The sequence below is a fragment of the Squalius cephalus genome, assembly GCF_949319135.1.
Source record: "Squalius cephalus genome assembly, chromosome: 19".
Lineage (NCBI taxonomy): Eukaryota > Metazoa > Chordata > Actinopteri > Cypriniformes > Leuciscidae > Squalius > Squalius cephalus.
In genome coordinates, this window is record NC_137140.1 from 36,377,611 (window position 1) to 36,402,180 (window position 24,570).

Here is a 24,570-nt window from a genome sequence, read left to right on the forward strand (position 1 = left end):
AGTACATCAAACAGCCAGACGCGATTGACACAGTAAAGACAGAGACAGATACACACTAGCCAACGACAGCACATCATAAAGAGAACAGAGAGATTAAGATTTCAACCTCAGGAACGTCCAGCCGCTGATGAAGAACACGCATGCGACACACAACAGGCAAACACATGATTTGTTCATGCACTGCTCAGTTCTGTGGTCTACTTTACTAACATAACTCGTCCTCCTTCAGATTAGTGAAACGAAAACATACAAAAGTGTTTGTTGCATTTCATCTATTTGCGTCTGTAGATTTCAATCTCAATCCATCTCTTTAAAGTCCGAAATCTTCAGCAGTTTTACAACACACACACACGTCCATATCTATATTCTGAAGGTTTGTTTATATATATCATTCACCTGATTTATGCAATATTTTACTCTGTTTTCGAGCTGTTGACAGTATTTTCTGATTTATGAGTGATAAAAAGAGATTTCCAGAATCCAAAAACCTTTAACACTAATAAGCCAACAAAAATTCAACAAAAATTATGCAAATGTTAAGATTTCTGGTCTGGATATGTATGCAAATGAGTGCATATTTAATTAGAAAATGAATAAACCAACCCAATTTGGTTTGAAAAATTGTCACCATGGATTTTTACTAATCAGCTAATAATGTTTAAATAACCTCCAAGATGCATTTGAGACAAACAGCAGCTGTGAAGCTCAAATCAGATTGTCAGTACATCATTGCATATATGCATATCCAGTTAGATGAAACTTAACATCACGCATATCCAATTAGATGAAATTTGCATCACGTATATGCATATCCAATTAGATAATTTGCATCACGTATATGCATATCCAATTAGATGAAACTTAACATCACGCATATGCATTTCCAATTAGATGAAATTTGCATCACGCATATGCATATCCAATTAGATGAAATTTGCATCACGTATATGCATATCCAATTAGATAATTTGCATCACGCATATGCATATCCAATTAGATGGAATTTGCATCACGTATATGCATATCCAATTAGACAATTTGCGTCACGTATATGCATATCCAGTTAGATGAAACTTAACATCACGCATATGCATATCCAATTAGATGAAATTTGCATCACGTATATGCATATCCAATTAGATAATTTGCATCACGTATATGCATATCCAATTAGATAATTTGTGTCACGTATATGCATATCCAATTAGATAATTTGCATCACGTATATGCATATCTAATTAGATGGAATTTGCATCATCACGTATATGCATATCCAATTAGATGGAACTTGCATCATCACCTATGCATATCTAATTAGATGAAATTTGCATCATCACCTATGCATATCCAATTAGATTAAATTTGCATTATCACGTATATGCATATCCAAGTAGATGGAATTTGCATCATCACGCATATGCATATCCAATTAGATGGAATTTGCATCATCACGTATAAGCATATCCAATTAGATTAATTTGCATCACGTATATACATATCCAATTAGATGAAATTTGCATCATCATGTATGCATATCCAATTAGATGAAATTTGCATCACTTATATATGCACATCTAATCAGACGACATTCGGACCAATCATGTCAAAATAATGATCAAAATGGATAAAAAAAAAAAAGTGTTTTGAGCGCAGCAGATTTTTAAAATGCAAGTTTCCCCATCTCATCGTGGTTTACTAGGTGTACAGGAGAATCAGCCTTCGCCACACAGACGCAGAGTTTCCCTCGGAGCAGAACTGCAGAATAAATACCTTCATAAACAAACCCGCCGACATCAAACGGCACAGAAAGGCACACAGCCGAGCGGTTTGGGGCATCAGGAAGGTGATCAAAGAGGGAAAACTGCTCTCGCTCTCAGACACGAGAGAGAAGCACAGGAGAAATGAGGCTAAGACAAACACTTCGGTTCAGGAGAGCGACTTGTGTACGGCTCAGGCGTGAATATAAACTCTGGGAAAAGTTCTCGGCTCCATTAAGCATCATCACGAGATCTATATATATATACACACGGCACTTCAAACGCGGTGATTACACCAGCGCTGCCTCCCATTTACGCCGTTTTAAGTGTAAATACTTTTAATACGAAGCAGCTTCGCCAAGGCTCGGCCACGAGCGCCTTCAAACGCAAACTCAAAGACAATATACAGATACAACTGCGAGAGGATCGGAGGCTTGATGTATATACGCGTCTGACATCTGTATACGTGCCAGACTGGAAACTAGCACTCATAAAACGAGGGGGAAAAACACATTAGTGCGATCATTAGGTGCATTACTGGAGTCTGACTGCAAAAGACTATGTTTTCCTTTTTTTGTGCCGTTGGAAGAGGTCTGGATTTCATAATTACGGAGCGAGCCAGACGAAAACATCTTAATGTTTCCTCCTCGACAGACAGATGATCAATCTGAAGACTATCGGGATCGAATCTTACGACAGTTCAATGAGTTTGGCACGTGATGCTTTAAAATAAATACATGATATTTACGCAAAAGCAGCTCATACTAAAACAAGCGCTGCACTTTTCCTACTTTAATCAAAGCATGTGTCAGAACGCTCTGCTCAAATGGGGTGATTTTCTCCACAAGTGCTGTTCGGGGAATTTGTTTTGCACAATCACGAATATATTTTGGGATTGTGCATGTGAAGATTTTCAGACATCGTGTTTGCTTCAGACATCATATTGTTCTGAGGAACATTTCTTCACATTGATCTAGACTACAAATGTGTGATTTATGATATGAAATTCCTGCATGATGTGTTTGAGTCACATGATCACTGCAGACACACATTCAACAAACTCCAACAATGAAAAACATCAGAATGCAGAAAAGCATCAGTAGTAGTCACGATGTTGTCAATTAAAACTACCCATTAAACTTGGATAAAATTATAGAGTTCAATAATAAAACCAATTATTTTATATGGATGTGAAATCTGGGGATTAATACTACTTTTAAAAAAAATTGGGATAAAACCATTGTCTATTATATTAGCAATTTAAAGAAAGACAAATCCTCTCCAAATTCAGATTAAGTGACATGATCTAGAAATAGAGAGGAAGACAAACAAACATGGACAGACTGTGATCTCCAGCAAACAGAGGATGAGAAACTCTTTCTACATGTGTACTGAATATCACGACGTAAGAGAAACATTTCTCCAGATCTGAAACACTGATTCCATCATTCATTGAACTGAGAAAACGTCCTTCATACTTGATGACACACTTTAGATTAAGGTCCGATTCTCACTATTAACTATGACTTCACTGCTTATTAACAGTTAGTAAGGTAGTTAAGTTTAGGTATTGTAGGATTAAGGGACGTAGAAATCTAGTAATATGCATGATAATAAGCAACTAGTTTTATAGTGAGAATTGGACCCTAAACTAAAGTGTTACCAAATATGTTTTAGCCATTTACAATGTTAGAGAGACCAGCTTCGTTTATTCAGATGGATTTGATATATTTATTTATGCTACATATGACATGATATATATATATATATATATCAGAGTTTCCGCTAGAAAAAAATGGTGCCGGTCAAAGTGACTGACAGAGGTTTCGTTTTCCGGACATTTTTGATGATATGCCGGTCAGATATCGCCTCTTAATTAGGGGGGCGGGATTATTACACGATTTATTATTTATAATAATAATAATATTACCATCTTACGTGACAGTTCTCCATTACGGACGCGTCGCAACCGTTCAAAACGGCACTAAAAGACTGCTTTAAAACTTCCACAGAGACCTCAAACAGAAAGCACAAAGCCTTTCTTTAAAACGAATTTCGTTTTGTATTAATTATCTTAATTTTAATCAGTGTTTCATTATCCAATTTTCTCGATTTAATAAATAAAAAGTAAATATAGCAGACAATAAATAATCACGACATGGAGGCGCCAGCGCCTGAACTGGAGCTAACTTTAAGCTATCATCCATGAACCGAAATTTAACGTATAAGGTAGCCTACTCGCCTCACACACCTAAAAAAAAAGAAAGAAATATATCTATTATCTACAGAAATCTCTACTTTTAAACAGAACCATTCAAAACAAAATAAAACGATGTGATCCGTATGAAATGTGTATCTCTCTCCGGCGCGTTCACTACTGCGAAGATCGCGAGTCAGACTTCATCTTTGCAGCCGACACAGAAAACACTTGTTTATTAATAGACAATTAAAATGTCTCATTGCAATATTTGACATATTCATAATCATTACTTTTGCTGGTTCGTTGTGACAGTTATGAAAAATTGAGTGTGAGGGATTTGTTCACTTCACACAAAAAGATCTTGGAATGAGATGGCTAACTGTATAGCGTTTAGTCCACTGCCTATAATAGCCTAATTTAGAGATCACTTTTTTTTTTAACCGACTACCGACTAGAGAGTAAACTTGAGGCACTCGCAAGAAAATGGATAAGTAGCTACATAATAACATTCACAAATATTACACCATTTAAAAAAAATACATAGGCTACTGAGTTACTAAAACATTCTTTGTCAAAGAATACACTTGTTTGTTCACAGTTTTAACGTTCATGTTTCCATTTGTTTAATTTCAAGATCTGAGGTGAATTATATCCATTGTTGCTTTTACAGCTTCAAAGCTGGAGCACTAAATGATATTCAAAGTCACATTTCACGCTTTTAACATTAAATAAAGCACATAAACAGTAGCCGTCCAGAGATTATCATTGCCACACTTTGTGTTTGATGTTCCAGCGCGACGTCGCAGAAAAATAGAAACCGTTTCTAAATTAGAAATGTCGCGTGTCGCCGTCACGTCTGGTTAGGACAAAAACTCTAACATGGAAAAGATACCTTTTATCGCGTGTCGCGTCTCGTGTAGTTAGTTAGGACAATTTTAATCTGACAATTTGACCGGAGAGATTTAATTTTGTCGGACATTTCATTTTTTTTCCGGCCAATGTCCGGCAATTACCGACAACGGAAACTCTGATATATATATATATAATGCTTTAGCAACATTGTGCTACAGAGTCATGCTAATAAAGCTCATTTGAGAGAGAGCGAGAGAGAACCTAAGAATGTGAGTGTGTGTGTGTGTGTGCAAGAGAGAGAGATCTCTATGTTTTCTGCTTACGTTCTCATAGAGGGCCTGTAACGTCTCCAGATCAACCACAGTATTGTCCAGATTCAGGATCGCTGGAGACACAAAAACAGACAGAAATCATCATCATCCTACATGTAAAAACCACACATTCAACAGCACATAAATCAAACTTCACTGAATGTTACAGAATGAAACGTGGACCCAGGACGATCTCTAGGACTGTGATGCTTTGAGATGTTGATGGACTCGATCTACTGCATCTGCGTTTCAATCATCGCTGCGAATCCCAGACATCTTCGACACAAACGGGATTTTCTCAGCTTTTTGTTTAAAATGTTGCTTTTTTATTAAACTTACTCACTTTAAATGTTGATTAAAAAAAAGGAATGCATGAAGCTAGAATAAAACATTTTGTTGTTTAAAAGCAGACGGTCTGTCCCTCCTGTCTTTTGCATGTTTAGATATTCATACTAAAAAATATTCTGGGGGCCATAAAGTTTCGTGAAAGTAATCAAAAATGCTGGCAAGTGGGTGTCAAGTTTGATCAATACTTATTATACTTGATCTTTGTGCAGCATTTGATACCATTCCACATTCTATACTCTTAAGCCGACTGGAATCTACTGGAATTACTGGTGTGGCTTTACGCTGGTTTCGTTTATCTCACGGACCGCATTCAATCTGTGCAACTTATGCAGTTTAAATCAAACCCACCCGTGTCGTCACTGGTGTTCCCCAGGGTTCTGTTTTGGGACCTCTTTTGTTTATCATTTATCTTTTACCAATTGGCTTCATCTTTAGGAAATATGATATTAATTTTCATTATGCTGACGACACCCAACTTTATCTGTCTTCAGTTTCCCTCTTCTGCTCTTGGTGAGTGCTTAAGTGAATAAAAAAATTGGTTTAAGTAATTTCCCTTGTTGATTCAAAAACTACAATATCTAAGTCACATATTTCTTCTGTGGTAATAGATCATTGCTCTGTTCCTCTAATCAGGTTAAAGGTTCAGGTGACAGAACTCTGTGTTTTGAAGCTCATGTTAACAGTGTCACGCGTTCTGCATTCTTCACATTAGGAATATAAATGGTCTGCGTCGTGTCCGTTCACTCGAGAGCACTGCTGCGCTTGAGCATGCCCTTATCACGTCACCAATCAACTATTGTAATGCTTTGTTTTATGGGCTTCCTTCCAAACATCTTCATAAATTACAGTTGGGACAGAATGCCACAGCTCGAGTCATTGCCAAAACCTCCATTTCTGAATATATTTCTCCCGTTTTACTAATTTTGCATTGGCTCCCAGTTAAACTGTGTAAATTTTAACTTAACTTGGCTCCTTCATTGTTCTAGATACTCTTTCCCGCATTTTAAGGTCGGCTTCTGCACTTACACTTGTTCTTCCACGCACTTGGACAACTTCCATGGGGTCACGAGCTTTTGGATATGCGGCTCCCCATGTATGGAACTCACTTCCCGTAGAAGTTCGCAACAGTTCTAGTCTTTAAATCTCGTCTTAACACTTACGTTTAGGCAGCCTTTTATGTGAATTAATGTTTGTTGCTGCACTGGTTTTATTGTTTAATGTCGTTGCTTGTATGGATTGTGTGTCCTTGAGTGCCATGAAAGGCGCCTATAAATAAAATGTATAATAATTTTAAAAAGTTTAACAATTAGTGATATAATTCCAATCACGTCACTAACACTAGTTAAAGTTGAGTGTGTGTGAGTGTGTGTGTGTGTCGTCCTGCTGAATAAAAACACAGAGTTATTTCAGTGCTTGAGTTTGTTCAGAGGAGGTTCATGTTCAGGGTCCATCTGATATGTTATGGACCTGCAGGCAATCAGGAGATCAGGAAACACTCGCTGCCACACAGAGAATGCCTTCGAGACTCACACACGTCAATGCCTTCGAGACCCACACACGTCAATGCCCAGACGAGCATTCAAATGAAGGAGCCAGAGGAAAACAGGAAACACACATGAACAAAACCTCCAGCTTTACGTTCACCTCGACCCACTGGTGACCGCAAGCGATCCGCCCGACTCAAACCTGACCAGAAGTCATGTGACCACCAGTCCATCAGTGCACAGAAGTCATGTGACCACTCATCTAACAGTGCGCAGAAGAAGTCACATGACCACCCGTCCAAGACAAACCATGTACAAATTCATAAGTCGACACCATTACTGAGTATTTTCTCCTTAAAACTGCAGTGAACCAAAGTAGGGCTGCAACTATCGACTATTTTAGTAATCGAGGATTCTACCGATTATTCCATCGATTAATCGGATAAAAAATTGTGGTAATAAAAATAGATCCAAATGAACAACAGCTCTTAAAATGACTTAAAATACAAATATATAATAACAAGCAGTAATAATTGGTTCAAATAAAGTATCAAAGTAATCATTATTGAACACTTAAAATACACCATGTAAAATAAATTATATAAACTAATATAAACATAACTTCTGTACATTATGTATTATAACAGATGCCTGCAGAGGCGCCAACGGCCTGGGGATGGTTAGGGTTAGGGTTACACTACGGCATTATCAAATCCTTGTTTAATATTGGCCAAACAACATTTAATTCCACTAAAATCCACTTAATCTTTAATATTTGGTCACTTCTGTCCGATAGAAATGCAACAGCAGCTGTAATTTCTTGAACAAGAATATGTGCACATCAAGATCAAAACATGCAAACTCAGTTCGAGGGTTTAAACTTTTATTTTGAAATCACGATTTACAAATGAGTTGCGTTACAAATCTTGTGAAACGGCGCACAGTGCGTTCCCAGATGCACGTTATTGCAAACCTAAACACACATCACTTGCAGAGATTGCTGTTGTGTGAGTGTGTGTGTGGAGTGTTTACTGTGAACGAAGCTGAGGTCATTTAAACGTAATCGGCACGCATGTAAATAAAGTGTTGTGCTTCGGTAAAAAAAAAAAAAAAAAAAATCCATATATTTATTATTTATATTTATTAACTTAATCGCAGCCTTTGTGATTTCACAATAGCACTATGCTATATTATGATATTAAATTGTTAATTGTAAATTAATATAGCGCGTAACCTTAGAAAACAGTGTAATAATGCGGCTCATGGATTCTTGTCTGTGGAATGCGCCACTTCCGGTATTTTGCCGGTTCCTCGACACGGGTAAACCGCAATTGAGGATTTTATAAAAATCGAGTACTCGACTTTAATGGAAGAATCGTGGTTAGAATAGAAGTTTCGACATCAGATTTTCCAGTGATGCACGACTGGATCCCAGATTCTCAACGGAATTACGAGCGGAGCATTACGAGTATAATAACGGCTGAAGATCTGCTCACCGTGCTGAATGTCCTTCATGTCGAGATGTAAACTGGACATCAGAATCCCCACCGCCTGCGAGCGCTTGGTGTTCAGCAGCTTCACCACCTGAAACACACACACACACTCACTCTGACTGCATTTACATGCATTTACTTGTTTTACAGCCTCAAGTGCCTTACCGCTTTTTAAAAACCTTTTGCACATAATATAAGCATCCAAATTAAGCACTTCAGCCTGAAGAGTGTTTCCCAGACGGATAAAGACATGATAGATGTACATGGATATTAATATAACACGACCTCAAGTGCTTTTAAAGACCTTAAAGCATACACATTATTTAATAAAACTTATCTAAGAGTCTCCCTCTTGAAGAGGATATCCTGAACAGAAGCTGTTAGATGTGCACTGCAAAATATTTAAGGCTTTGTACTTCAGGCTGTCATGGTTTTTCATGTTTCATGCGTTCTTTGAAACAATTTTCACTCTGAAAAAATAGTTAGTGAATAATTACTTAGAAATTTAGAATATTACAGTGCAATTATGCAACACACACACACTATAAAATGAGCTCAAGTGCTTTACTGATTTTAAAAATGTTTTTCACATAAAGTGAATAAGCATACAAATTAAGCAAATTCGCTTAGGAATCATTTAACTCGCTCATTTTCACAAAAGATGCTAAAAACAATTTTTTTGAAGTTGTGAATAAAACATTATGTGAGTACGTTTTACAAGAAAATACTATTTCAGTCTTTCCACTTCAAATTTTGACTTTTAATTCAATGTGTTACTTGCAGTTTCTTTGAAAATATTTGGTGTAGAATTTACTTTGAAAGCATTTTCAGTCAGAAATTCCTAGTAAATTTATCAAATAATTACAATGTAGATGATGCAATATAGATGTACACAATATAACATGAGCTCAAGTGCCTTACTATGTTTAAAAAATAGTTTTTCACATAACAAAGATATAAATTAAGCACTTCAAGGGCATCATGATCAAAATCTTCGGGCGGATATATAATTCATCAGTTAAAGCGGGAATGATCGAAGTATTCGCATGTCTCCACAGCTACAGATTAAGCCACAATCTTAGTGAACTTGTCAATCATCTTGATGGATGACGCAGAGGAAACTGACCAATAAGAGGACAGTTTTACTCACATGTGACTTGCATAAACTCATTTCGGCACAGCTTTAAAACGTCTTGCGAACGAAAATGCAACATTGTAACAAATTAAGTCCCTGTTTTTGCAAACGATCGACAAGTTTGAAAACTTCAGTCCTTAATTCCTTCCAAATAACTAAATATTGCAACTCCTATTTAATGAAACAAACATTATGTAACGTCAGTCAGTCGTCAGATCGCGACAGAAGAGCACTGACTCAGCGTCTGTACGTCTGTAATTGCATCTATTTGGTCATTATGTGCTTATTTTAAAAGAAAAGTGGTTTCGGCTCGACTTCAAGAACAAAACCCAATTCATTCAGCGCTGATCTTTATCAATCATGAGGACAATGAAGGTCCGTCTGCGCATGCAAACATGATCACATGATCATAACCCCGTCCGACAGGAACATGGCGTTCGCTGTGTGTGTGTGTGTGAGACTTCAGATCGATCACGGGCTTGACGTCAGAGAGGAACCAGAACACAATACACCTCACACAAACTGATCTGGACCCGAAAGCACAATTGAATGAAGAACGCACAGCTCCAGCGGCTCGACGGGAAGTTTCTGTAGATGAGGACGATTCCTGTGAACAAACAAGCCGAGACCACATGACAAATGCTTTATTTACTTGGACTGAAACCGTGGACACGGAGGGATCAGAGGCAGGCATTTAACACAATATTATTAATAGCCTTATTATTATCATTATCACCACTACTACTATTATTATTATTATTATTATTTGTCCTCTTCCTTATCCAACCTCCCCCTCATTCCTGATGAAATGAGTTTATTATTGTTATTATTATTATTATTGTTATTATTATTATTATTAGTACTACTACTAATATTTGCCACCTTCCAACCTGATGAAATGAGTTCATTATTATTGTTATTATTGCTACTACTATTACTATTATATAATACTATATTATTATATCATTTTCCTCATCCTCCAGTTATTTTTACTATTATCATCATTATTATTACACACTTGCGCAGACGCACACTTACACACGCGCAGACGCACACATACTCACTTACGCAGACGCACACTTACGCAGACGCACACACGCAGATGCACACTTACACATGCGCACACTTACTATGTTGGCTGTTATGTATGTTTTAATGCCTTTTTTGTATCTGTCACCTGTAAATAGTATCTTTGTTTGCATAATAAAAAATAAAAAAAAGATTAAAAAAAGAACTCAAAGTTGTAAAAGACGCTTGATGGCTTTTTTTCCGGTTGTTGATTTCGCTCTGTCGTCCCGTGGCTAAAAACACATTAAATACAAACTAGACAGAAGCAGAAGCACACGCTCTCTCTCTCCACGCTGTAATCAACCTTCAAACCTTCCTCAAGCAAAGCAACGCAAGCAGTCGGCGCAGAAAAAGGTCAGCAACTGCATTACAGGGCAAAACGCCACAATTATCGACTGCAGGCAATTACACCAAACAAAACACGTTACTTTATCAAAAGAAATTGTTGCCGGGCAACTTTTGACAGATACGGAAACGAGTCTCCAATTATTTCCCTCTGAGATCATGTTTAAAACATGAGTGAAGAAAAGGCCAGTTCTTCTGCATTAAACAGGAGATGTGGATGTTTTTCAGGTCAAACGGCCCTTCGGCGAGACAAATTACCTCCAGACCCGTCAAACACCACGAGCACATCAGCGCAGGACTCCGCTCTGCCGGATTACCATATCAAACGCAGAACCCTTCACCGGTTCACTGTCAGCGGGACGCTCACTGCACTTTATTGCCATCACATATTTTAGCAATCATCATAAATTAGGAATCATTTGAAAGGTTAAACTGAAAAATCATCCTGTGAAGACAGTCTTGAGATTAGGCACCGTTACTTCATGGGAAACGCATCTTAAAGTCGCCCTGTGGTGAAACAAAGTTTTTAAATGTTGTTTATGTGTCTATGTGGTGTTTTTAATCTGCTTTAAGACAAACCATGTGTAAGTTCATAAGTCGACAGCATTGCTGAGTATTTCCTCCTTAAAACTGCAGTGAACCAAAGACAGTCTCAAACACACGCTTTGAAATCGCTGGTGTTTCTGACGTCACAAACTACCTTGTAACCAATCAGATCAACGTATGATCGCCAACCAGTGGATCTCTGAGCTGAGTGAGTGAGTGGAGGCGGGGCTCATTTGCATATTCAAAGAATATTAACTATTTGCCTCCACGTCGTGCATTAAAATAGTTTAATGCACAGCTAGCACGGATTATCACTAACTTAGCAGGCTCCTCCCACTCGTGGGCAGAGTCATGTTTCAAACTGTGCCAGAAGACGCGTCAAATGAGTGTGTGTCGCCTGGTGGCTGTTTTTGGTACAACGCCTAAACAAATCTTACAGGAACCTCAATTTTTGTGATATCAACTTCAAATTTGGAACATAACTTGGTTAGGCATATGCCTTTGATTTTATTTATTTTAGAGTAAAAATTTATTTGCAAAGTATATTTTGTATGTTTAGTACAGTGCATTTGCTTCACAGTAAATGTAAAAAAAATTTTCTACAATTTGAAGTGAATAATTAATGAACTACAGCCATCTAAGTTCGGATAGTTCATTTTCACGTCTACGTTCGAGAAAGGGGGGGGGGATAACAGCTAACAGGTTAAATAAGCTTAAAAAAAAATTAAGAGGCAAAAAAAATAAAAATAAAAATCAACAGCATTCCTTCAGGATTAAAAGGTCCCAAATTCTCCCATTTCTTATTACACTCGTGGTGCTTAGAGTGAAAGCATGAGCGAGTCTGTGAATAAATGAGACACGGCGACAGTCGTATAATCGTCTCTCCGTCAGCGTTCAGACAAAGTGCTAAACAAAGAAAGCCACAGACGCCAAACACCTCAAAATACGGCGCGGCTCAAACATTCTGTCCCAGAAACCCTCCTAAACAGACACACTGATGCCACGTTCATTCAGCCCTCGGAGCGCTGATGGACAGATGGGAATCGATAGGCTCTGTGTAAACGGGCCTGCTCCACAAAACATGTTATGTTAATGGATGAGTTGTAAACATGCAAACATTGAGCAGGACGAGCATTAGTGTGGTTAACCTCAGGTCTGTTCACAGGCAAGTGTGGTTTGAACGTCATGTGATTTGAGACGTGTGTGTGTGTGTGTGTGTGTGTGTGGGGGGGTCACATATGCAGAACATGTTTAAAGATCAACAGAACTGAGACAAAGTGAATCTGGAGTAAAACAGATCATAATTCACTCTGAAATCTGAAGAGTACATTTCAGTCAGAGAATTAATGAGATGCATAGATTTTATGCATTGTGGCAGTTTTAATGACAATTAAAAGTTTCCAACAATGCAAAAACTGTTTTAAAAAGAAAATGGTTTTAAAAAATGTTCAGAGTGTTCATTGCTGAATTTATATTTTAAAATGCATAACAGAAATAAACTAATTCGATATAATGTATTTGTATTTATTTTAATAAAATACAATTACATATTCATCAATGTATTTAAATAAAATAAATGATTAAAGATTTTTAATTTATGCATGATTAAATATTTAAATTTATGAATGTAAATAAAAATACACATTTATTAATGCATTTATTTAAATAAAATACATAAATAGTGTATGTATTTAAATAAAATATATAATTAAACATATGTATTTAACTAATATAACAGTAAATAAATACAATAAAATTAAAAAATCCATTTGAAAATCGAATAATCTAATAAATAAATATAAATAAAATGCATTCAACGTGTTAAAGATGAATAGTTTGAGTCATTATTTTATGTTTTTGTTGTCTAGATCCTGGTATACAGCACTGTTATGATTTCAAAGTCTTGTCTTTGGGACAGTGGATCGAGTGAAAACCGAACTGAATTGAGCTGAATAATGTAATAAATTGGTCTCATGAAGTTTGCATTTCTGTTTATTAATGTAAATCTGCTTTGAAACGATCTGTACTGTATAAAGCACTATATGACAAAACAAAAGTTGAAGTATGTTTATGTTGATGCGTTTAAACAGAAATCCATTCAGAAAATATAAAGAAACATACGAGCCGTTATAGAAATACGATTAAACAACAGAGATATGTATGAGCTGGAACACGCTTTTTACGGGATCTTTCGCTCATTTTTCCAATCAGCAAATTTCCTCCCAAGAACTGGGATCTGGAATTCTCCGCTGGTGCCAAGAGCCCGACATTAACTCACAGCTGTCGGCAGAGGAGCCGGGATCTGTACACACACGTCACAACTAAGTCATGGAAATAGTTTCCCTGGATGTGAGCTTGACCCCGAGCCGCAGACATAACACCGGATCTCCGCTCACCTGCTTGGTCTTCGACCTGCTGATCGTGTCCGAGAGGGGTTTCTTCTTCTCCTTCACTGCCGTCTTGGAGAAAAGTTCGACAAACTCCTCAAAATCCACGGATGGCTCTTCGATCGTCTCCCATACGAGAGAACTCAAGTCCCTGAGGAGGAAAAACAGACGTTTATATACAAGCACTTTTGCAGATGAACATGAATTAAAATAAATCCCTCGATCGAGCATACAACTAAATTAAACGTAGTTCTAGTTAGATGCATCTCGTATCACAACTCTCACTGATCACAGAATAAATCATTTACACTAATCAACATTGACTGTATGACATGCAGTTGTGGGCGGTTAACAGGGTGTTGCTAGGGCATTGCATCCTGGTTGCTAGGGGGTTGCTAGTGTTTTTCTGGTCTGTAGATGCAGCACAAGTTTCTCCTTCAGTGTCTGTGGGGTTTTCTGCTGTGTTATGGTTCAGTGGGTGAAAAGCATGTGTCTTATTACTTAAAGGGTTAGTTCACCCTAAAATAAAAATGTTTTTAGTAAAGTTTTTCTAAAAGTAAAAAAAGTCATTATTTAAATCACACTGGTGTTGTTCTAATGCTGTACACCATTCTTTCTTTTTCGGGCCACAAAAGGAGAATATTAGGGTGAACTGTCCCTTTAAGACTGGAATACAGCTTTTATAAATGGATGAAGACTGGAATTACAGTCTGAAGCTAAAATCATCAATACACCACATGATTTACTGTGAAATCCATCAACTCTGACTGAGCAAAATCAACTCGTCTGTGCAAAAGTCGCATAGTGTAATCCAGCCTTAAGTGAAGTAAATTAACTCAAAATCACTAACTATGAGCGCTAGTGAGAAATGGTGATTGCCTCATTAAATGGCACTATAAAATGATCTGCATGTCTGCTCTTCTCCTAATATTATTGCCTAAATACGTGGCATTGTATATTACAAAAATGGTTTGCTCTGACGAATTGGTTTTGTAAGTCGCTTTGGATAAGTGGGTCTGGTAAATAAACATAGTTGCAATCGAAATTATTCAACCCCTTTCAGCTGTTTGCAACAAACAAATCAAACAAAGTAATTGAAATAGCTCAACACAACAAATGTTTCAAGTGGTTTCAAATTTAACTGAAAATGCAACTTTTAATGACTTTTGAAGTTTCAAAATTATTCACCCCCTGAATATAATCCCCCAGAACAGCACAGATCTGCAGAGCAGGAGTCGTCTCACTAATCAAGGGCTTCATTAGCTGCACCAGGTGTGCTTGAGCTAAAACACATGAAATATCTGAACTGGTGAGGTTTGATGAGCGTCACGTTTGACTGCATGTTAAGTCAAAAATGTTCCAAAAAGTGAGTAGAAGATTTCATCGGCCTTCACAATCAAGGAACAGGACACAAAAAGATAGCGGAGACACTAAATGTTCCTCGAGACACAGTTGGAAGCATAGTTCGCAAGCTCAGAGTTAAAGGAACTGTGGTTACTCTACCAGGACGGGCAGAAAAGGATCAACGGTTCAGAAAACCCCTTGAGCGACTGCAGAAGACCTGCAGCGAGACTTGGTGACACAGACTCTGAGGTTTCAGCTCGTACGCGTGCCAGAGCTCCAGGACTACACCACTACTGACACAACAGCACAAGAAGTGCTCAAAATCATGTACATAAACCACAGAAGTTCTGGGATTCTGTTCTGTGGAGCGATGAAACAGAACTGGAGCTGTTCGTCCCTCTGGATCAGCGGTGTGGAGGAGGAGGAATGAAGCGTCGGCTGTGGAGAACTCTGTCTACAGTTCAGCGTGAGGAGCTCGTGATGCTCTCGGCTGATGGATATCCTCCGGCTCTGGAAAACTGCAGCGTGAGGAAGGAGAGATGGAGTCACTGAAGTATCAGGAGATCCTGGGAGAAACGTCATGCCGTCAGTGAGGAAGATGAAGCTAGGACCTTCATCAGGACAATGATCCCAAGCATTCCTCAGAGTCCACGCAGGCTTGGCTACAGAAGAAGTCCTGGGAGATACAGTGGCATCACAGTCACCTGACCTGAACTCCAGAGAACATCTCTGGTGGGATTTGAAGAAGGTCAGGAATATCCCTGAACTGGAGGCCATTGCTCATGAGGAACGGGCTCAGACTCCTCAGACACAGAAGCTGCTGTCTGCTTATACATCTCGTCTACAGCAGCTCATTACAGCAAGAGGCTGTTCTACTCAGCGCTAAAGACGCTTGCCATGAAGGAGGTGAATCATTCTGAAACTGCGGAAGTTGCTTTTTTAGTTAAATTTGGGGAAACTTTTGTTGTGTTGAGCTATTTCAAGTACTTTTGTTTGATTTGCTCATTGCAAAACAGTCAGTAAATGTTGCAATTAAACCTGATTTGCAATGGGGGTTGGATCATTTCGATTTCAACTGTATAAACTACAGTGACTATAGTATTTTGGCTATTAGCATGGTGATTTTTGTAAGCAGAACAGATCAAAATTAGGAAATGGTTGTAAAGCATAAGTACTTTTTGGTGTTCAGCTGAATGCGTGTCCAGTACAGCGGTTTCATGGGTCTCGGCGGCTCCACAAGGCTCTTGCGAGGCGGTTTCTCATGTGCCGCTCCTAATGCGAACAGACCGAGCGGCAGCGGAGGCGGCAAAGAGCCCATACCAAAGGTCAGAGGAGGCGCAGAGGCTCCGGGAGCCATAGATGGAGGAGGTGGTGGTGGAGGAGGAGGTGCAGACAGACCTGGTAGAGGAGGAGGAGGAGGAGCAGCACTCATTCCTGGTAAAGGAGGTGGTGGAGGAGGTGCACTTACTCCTGGTAGAGGAGGTGGAGGAGGTGGTGCACCTGGTAAAGGAGGTGGAGGAGGAGGCGGCGCAATCATTCCTGGTAAAGGAGGTGGAGGAGGAGGCGGCGCAATCATTCCTGGTAAAGGAGGTGGAGGAGGAGGTGCTCCTGGTAAAGGAGGTGGGGGAGGAGGCGCAATCATTCCTGGTAAAGGAGGTGGAGGAGGAGGTGCTCCTGGTAAAGGAGGTGGAGGAGGAGGCGCAATCATTCCTGGTAAAGGAGGTGGAGGAGGAGGCGCAATCATTCCTGGTAAAGGAGGTGGAGGAGGAGGCGCAATCATTCCTGGTAAAGGAGGTGGAGGAGGAGGCGCAATCATTCCTGGTAAAGGAGGTGGAGGAGGAGGTGCACTTACTCCTGGTGGAGGAAGAGGAGGCACCGAAGCACCCGGCTGCTGCTGGCAGACGCACACAAACGCTTGAGAACCAGCCTGAGACTGAGAGCAGGAGTCACTCCCTCCGGGCGCCTGCGCCTCCACAGGAGGCACTCTAAACCTAAAGCTCTCGTCCACAGGAGACGTTTGCACCGATTTGGCCTCCAGCGGCAACAGCGCAGAGTTTTCTGTCTGCAGGTCCACATGGCAGACGTCGGGCACGAGGCCCTCCTCCCCCCCGCACTCCTGGTCCTGCGTGATGACCTCCCGCTCCAGCAGGGGGTGCTGTTTCTCCAGCTCAGCGATCTTACTGCGCAGGGCCTCGATCGTCTGCTCCAGCTGCTCGATCACGCAGACGTGCTCCTGCTTCAGACTCACCGTCTTCAGCACAGACTCCTCCTGCAGAGAGAGAGAGAGAGAGAGAGAGAGAGAGAGAGAGAGAGAGAGAGAGAGAGAGAGAGACGTGATGAGAAGCAGATAAACACAACAGACAGAAACAGATATAAATCTGGGTTTCTTTCTCTTCCACTGAAGTCACTGGTGATCAGGCCACAGCAAATGTTTCCTGCTGAAGTGTGGACAGAACTGATGAGGAGCACCTCCTTCTCCTCCACCATCTCCACCAGGAGTAAGTGGTAAAGAGTAAAGTGGTACTCCTTTACCTCGTCCACCGCCTCCTCTATCAGGAGAAAGTGCGTCTTAGTGTGTGCGCGCGTGTATATGTGTGTGTATCTATCTATCTATATCTATCTATATATATAGACGCACACTGTTTGCTAGTGGTCTATAGTCCTCTGGTAAAGCACTGAAGTCTACAGTAATGCTGCCCTCTGCTGGTCACTCACACTGAAGCACTCCTGATGTGTGTGTGTGTGTGTGTGTGTGTGTGTGAGAGAGAGTGTGTAAGAGTACAGTAATGCTGCCCTCTGCTGGTCACTCACACTGAAGCACTCCTGATGTGTGTGTGTGTGTGTGTGTGTGTGTGTGTGTGTGTGTGAGAGAGAGTGTGTAAGAGTACAGTAATGCTGCCCTCTGCTGGTCACTCACACTGAAGCACTCCTGCTGTGTGTGTGTGTGTGTGTGTGTGTGTGTGTGTGTGTGTGTGTGTGTGAGAGAGAGAGAGACAGAGAGAGTACAGTAATGCTGCCCTCTGCTGGTCACTCACACTGATGCACTCCTGCTCTGTGTGTGTGTGTGTGTGTGTGTGTGTGTGTGTGTGAGAGTGTGTGTGAGAGTGTGAGAGAGAGAGAGAAAAAAAATAGTAATGCTGCCCTCTGCTGGTCACTCACTGATGCATTCCTGCTCTGTCTCTGTGTGTGTGTGTGTGTGTGTGTGTGTGTGTGTGTGTGAGAGAGAGAGAGAGAGAAAAAAAATAGTAATGCTGCCCTCTGCTGGTCACTCCCTGATGCACTCCTGCTCTCTGTGTGTGTGTGTGTGTGTGTGTGTGTGTGTGTGTGTGTGTGTGTGTGTGAGAGTGTGAGTGAGAGAGAGAGCGAGAGAGAGAATAGTAATGCTGCCCTCTGCTGGTCACTCACTGATGCACTCCTGCTCTCTGTGTGTGTGTGTGTGTGTGTGTGTGTGTGTGTGTGTGTGTGTGAGTGAGAGAGAGAGCGAGAGCGAGAACAGTAATGCTGCCCTCTGCTGGTCACTCACTGATGCACTCCTGCTCTCTGTGTGTGTGTGTGTGTGTGTGTGTGTGTGTGTGTGTGTGTGTGTGTGTGTGTGTGTGTGTGTGTGTGTGTGTGTGAGTGAGTGAGTGAGTGAGAGAGAGAGCGAGAGAACAGTAACGCTGCCCTCTGCTGGTCACTCACTGATGCACTCCTGCTCTCTGTGTGTGTGTGTGTGTGTGTGTGTGTGTGTGTGTGTGTGTGTGTGAGAGAGAGTGAGTGTGAGAGAGAGTGAGTGTGAGTGAGAGAGAGAGCGAGAGAGAGTACAGTAATGCTGCCCTCTGCTGGTCACTCACTGATGCACTCCTGCTCTCTGTGTGTGTGTGTGTGTGTGTGTGTGTGTGTGTGTGTGTGTGTGAGAGAGAGTGAGAGTGTGAGTGAGAGAGAGAGCGAGAGAGAGAACAGTAATGCTGCCCTCTGCTGGTCACTCACTGATGCACTCCTGCTGTTCAGCTCATGACAGATGTTGATTTTCTATTTCTGAGATCAAACAAACTCTGGGAACTATTAAACACCCAGCGGCGGCAGAGCAATCGAAACAAACACCACAATCACACAAATAACCCATCAGTCAAACATGATTCAGAATCAGATGCCTTTCATGAGACGAGCTTCTCACGCACACAATCAATAAACCCCGGACACACAGAAGAGCTGAAAACACCCTTTCTGCACTTAAAGACAACTATTCACTCAGATTTGTCATGGGGACAATGAGCTTCAACTGTAATACTGAAGTACCTGCAGATGTGAGGTCATGAGAATAAATGTTCATACAGATGTTAACGTGAGAGAAGACGCACCTGAATCTGCCGAATTTCTTCTTCCTTTTGTTTCGTAATTTCTGAGACGACAGCCTGATGCTCTAAAACACACATACACACTCATAAACTCAATATCTACAGTACGGTAAATATGAATATAGTTGTGAATGTGCGTGAGAACTCTCAGTAAACACACAACAGACGCGATCATACTTCAATAAGCAGTCAGTTATTAAGTGTGATCATTACGGTGATGAGGACAGATGTGGATGTGGATGGAGCGAGACTGAAGCCTGTTGCTAGGCAACATTTGTAAACAAACAGCAGCACGTGAGGAAGAGAGCCTCAAATGAGCTAAAATGTTTCAATTTCTCTTTAGTAATGATGTAATCTGCCTCTGATGAGGATGTTAAATGACACACAGAAGTGACTGAGCTACTCACCCTCCTGCTCCTCGCCCGCTGCACCACCAGAGAGAAATAATCTAGTTTAGACATCAGACGCCTGAACAGTGTCTGCGCAACAGGGTTTCTGAATCTGAGACGAACCTTGTAATTAAGACTGTTTTTACAGAAGTCTCTTCTGTCTTTATTTGATCAAAAATACAGTGAAATTGCAAATTCAAATAAGTGTTTTCTATGCGTTTCGCAGTAAATTGATCAAAAGTGACAGTAAAGACATTTATAATGTTACAAAAGATTATATTTCAAATAAATGCTGTTCTTTTGAACTTTTCTATTCATCGAAGAATCCTGAAAAATAAAATGCGTCAGTTTCCACAAAAATATGACCCTTTTTTTTTTTTTTTTTTTCAACATTAGTAATAATCAATGGTCAAATGAGCGCTTGAAATTCTTAAAATAAAGTAAATATTATATGAATCAGTTTTAATAGGTTTTATAGGAGGTTTGCGATACCAACATCTGAGTGATTCAAAACCCTGATGTGCGCGAGTTAACCGTTTTCTAACAATAAACAACATGTATAACATAAAAAGATGATTAACTTTGTCTAAATGCAAACTTGAGAGAATGGAGTGAGATCTTCCCGCCATCTTGCCCAAATGATGTCACTTCCTGGATGTCATAACTTGAGGCATGATTTGAATGGGGACAAACCCATGCTAGGTTTATAGCAAGCGTAACCGTCTCTCTCTCTCTTGAATCAACACTGAAGTGAGTTAAACTGCAGTTCATCCACTGGCCACTAGAGACTCAATCCCATAAACCCCCATGTTAAAATGCCCAACTTTACAGCAAAAAAAAAAACACGTTTACAGTCTGGAGCAAAAAGTGGTTTTGGTCTATATCGCTAATTTTGCCCATTTTTTTATAACTCATCCGTTTAAATTATATTAAGTCTTAAAGTTCTGCATAATTAAGGGCGTGGCCACTTGTGACAGGTGGATTGCCGCTGATGTCACTACTAGCCGTTTGTCTGCTGTCTGTTAGCGTCACGTCACCTCCGCTAATCCGCCTCGCCGCACATTGTCGTTTATCCGGGAGTGACGCTGCCAAGATGGCGACGGCCGGCTCCGCCCACTCTGGGCTTCAGAAACACTGCGGTCTATAGAGTGTGTTCCTACCGTCCTCAGTGTATTTGGGCTCGGGCCGCTCGTCTCCGGGTCGGGTCGGGTGCCACAGGCTCCTCAGGTGTCCAGGCAAACGCTCCAGTGATGGAGGAGGCTGGCTCACTGCCGCCCATGTGTACAGCTGATCATGCTGGAGAGAGAGAGACATTCACATGTGTAGAGAGAGATAGAGATATATATGAGAGAGATAGCATGAGAGAGATAGCGAGAGAGAGAGAGAGAGAGAGAGAGAGAGAGAGAGAGAGAGAGAGAGAGAGAGAGAGAGAGAGAGAGAGAGAGAGAGAGAGAGAGAGAGAGAGAGAGAGAGAGAGAGAGAGAGAGAGAGAGAGAGAGAGAGAGAGAGAGAGAGAGAGAGAGAGATGGCTTTTACATGACAACGATATGCTTAAAACGGAGAAGTTTTTCCTTTGAGTTTTCCGCGTGATATTCACACGGATCCTTGAAAACGAATAAAAGCGCTGTATTCTGCTGACAGGCCATTAGATGGCGATGAAACACTATAGACTGAACACGTAATACGCATGTGCATGACGTCATCGTCTTCAGAGATCTGTGTTTTTGTCGTTTACACACCGCTGTCGTGTAAGCGAACGGCCAAAACGCATAAAGTTTTACGTTTTAGTTGAAAACGGTGTCGTGTAAACAGTCCCTCAAAGTGCCTGTGTATCAAGAGCTGAAATTCAGATATGCTAATGAGCATTTGGTTTCTGACCAATCAGAGCAGAGCAGCTCTCAGAGAGACTGAATCCTTGATGGAAGTGTTTCAGACACAGAGGAAAGAGCTGACGCTGCACTGGAGATTATGAGGAAACTGAAGTGACTTGACTAGAACAAGAGGCACTTTAAGGTACAAGTGGATGTTAGTGAATACAGTGACATGCTCGAGGTTATAATCTCAAACCAAAACTGATATAAACCCGCAGTTTCTTGCAGTAACGTCACAGAAAATGAAGCACACCTGATGTAAAGTCGTGCCGCTCATGACCTCATGTTAAAACTAACAGACTAATGTAACCACAAACTTAATTCACAGCTCGACAACTAGCCTTAAACCACAAACTCGTGCATGCGGGACAGGAGGAATTCCCCTGCACGTTACACTCAGACGTTCCCGAGGAATGAGTTCTGCCTGGGAATGATGATGCGTTTGTTGTTCAGCGGAGCTCGGCTTTCTCAATTCTCACCGACCGCCTGTTTAACTGAGGCTCAGATCTTTGGAAGCACACACGAGAATAAACAGCGCCTCCAACAGGCCAGGATGAGGACGCACTTCAGGCGCGGAACTGAGAATGCTGGGAAACTCAGTTCTGCAAAAACCCGTCACTTCAGAAACCTTCTAAAGGTTTACCATTCTTCATCAACAACACAAAAAATGTAAATGTAAAATGAATTATAAGGTCAACATTTGCAAATAAAATTTATTTTTATTTTACATGATCAGTTTGCAAATTTAGGCTTTTTTATTTTAATAATTTTATTTTAATAACAATTAAATAAAAGTAGTTACTAGCATCTAACTGTGAATGCTATTTAAGAAATTAGTAATTTTTGGTTCAAGTTTTACGGCAACAATTTACTGTAAAATTACTGCAACTAAAATTAAAGTAAAAGTAAATTATCTATTTAATAAACAAAAGCACAAAATCAAATCACAACAATATTAAAAACTTGTTAATTGAAAATGTTTTTTAAAAATAATTACAGTTTATTTTATTTCAAATAAATGTTTTTTAATAGTTAATAGTTTAAAAATTGTAATATGTTTTCTGTAAAAATTCAAGTCAGTTGCCAAGGCAACATTTCAAACATTTTCTTAATTTAAACTCAAGTACTAAAAATAAAAAAAAAATAAAATAAAAAAACATTTAAAGACATTAAAAAATAAATAAAAAAAGATAAAACCAATAAAAACAACAAAATGACTCATACTAAACTGAAAAAGGAATATACAATTAAAAACTCATTCAAAATATTAATAAACCATATTAATGACACTGTAGTCCACATGAACCCTAGAAGCAAACGAACCGACATCAGACACAAACTCTCAGACGCTGATCAGTGATATATGACCCGATCATGAACTCAGAGGTCAGAGGTCAGAGTTCAGACCTGCAGGAGTTCTGGCCTGCTGGCGCTGTGGGAGATCGAGCCGGACCGGGTCCAGTCGTGTTCCTCTGTCCTCTTGATGACCACTGATCACATGACCTCCGATCACATGACCTGCATCCTCTTCATGACCTCCGATCACATGACCTGCATCCTCTCATCCTGCACTGCTGCCCATCGCCATGGCAACAAGCACACACTTCAGTCGCAGGTGCTTTCGGTCTCCATGTTAAACCTCAGATGTGTGACTCAGCAGAAACACACACACACTGATGGTCCGGGATCAGTCCCGCGTCACCAGATAACAACACGATTCTGAACCGCTGCCGATCCTGCAGTGAGATCAGGTTACTTTATAACGAGAGAGAGAGAGAGAGAGAGAGAGAGAGAGAGAGAGAGAGAGAGAGAGAGAGAGAGAGAGAGAGAGAGAGAGAGAGAGAGAGAGAGAGAGAGAGAGACTGATGCAGTGGAGGGCTTGCGTGCTGGACAACAACATTATTCACTGAGTGACGTCTTACACTGAAGATGAGCCAATCAGAGAGCTCCGATTTACATGAGCCGAGCCAGTACTGTAAATAAGTAACGAAAGTGCTGAACACTCTCGCACTGTTTTCAGCTTCTAGGGAATAAGATGATGATGCAGAGCTATTTCTGGTAAGAGCCAATCACAAACAAAAAGCAGATCACATGATGCCAACCAGAGCCAATAAGAGAGGTCATTCATCACAGTGTGTTAATATACTAAACCTCCAATCCAAAGATTTAAACTCAAACTCAGTTCAGGTTGAATTATTTGCTCAAGTACTGAGAAACTGTGTGTCGATTCTCACAATCAGCCGACAGAAAGCAAGAGACACCAGAGGAGCAAAACCCTAAACCACGGAGATTTCCCTCAGAAAATGCAGGATTAGCAGATTCATCTTTTAATAATATATTAAAGCGCCTCTATTATGCTCTTTGGGATATTCTCTTTCCTACAGTGTGTATGTAATAAAGCGGTTTCTGAATGTAAAAGCTCTGCAAACTTTCAAAGATCAGAGAGTTATTGTTTCCTAAAATAAAGAATCGATTCTGAGCTGAAACGAGTCGTCTCACTTCCTGCTGATCCTGCGTAGGCTTGTAACTCATTTGCATAATGCCCGCCTCTGGTGTTGATTGGCTGATCAGCGTCTCTTAGCTCCGCCCTCAAACACTGTAGCAGGGTATCTGCACAATTTTTAAAGTCAAATTTAAGGCTTTTTAAGACCTTTTTAAGACCTGAAGAAATCAAAATTAATACCGTACATTAGGGGTGCGCAA

The 24,570-nt window shown here is 40.3% G+C and overlaps 1 protein-coding gene across 3 annotated transcripts in view; it reads right to left on the bottom strand.

Annotated features, from left to right (window-relative positions):
• The window catches only part of fmn2b (formin 2b), a 55,808-nt gene that overhangs the window by 16,627 nt on the left and 14,611 nt on the right, over positions 1-24,570 (bottom strand). For 2 of the 3 annotated variants that reach the window (XM_079851824.1, XM_079851825.1), the window contains exons 5-10: positions 21,157-21,292; positions 19,611-19,672; positions 16,446-17,539; positions 13,936-14,077; positions 8,449-8,536; positions 5,133-5,194 (exon numbers count right to left, since the gene is read on the bottom strand). In XM_079851824.1, the coding sequence (XP_079707950.1) occupies positions 5,133-5,194; positions 8,449-8,536; positions 13,936-14,077; positions 16,446-17,539; positions 19,611-19,672; positions 21,157-21,292 (1,584 nt within the window). Of the gene's footprint in view, positions 1-5,132; positions 5,195-8,448; positions 8,537-13,935; positions 14,078-16,445; positions 17,540-19,610; positions 19,673-20,014; positions 20,033-21,156; positions 21,293-24,570 lie in introns of all 3 variants that reach the window. The other variant, XM_079851823.1, reaches the window with a different exon arrangement.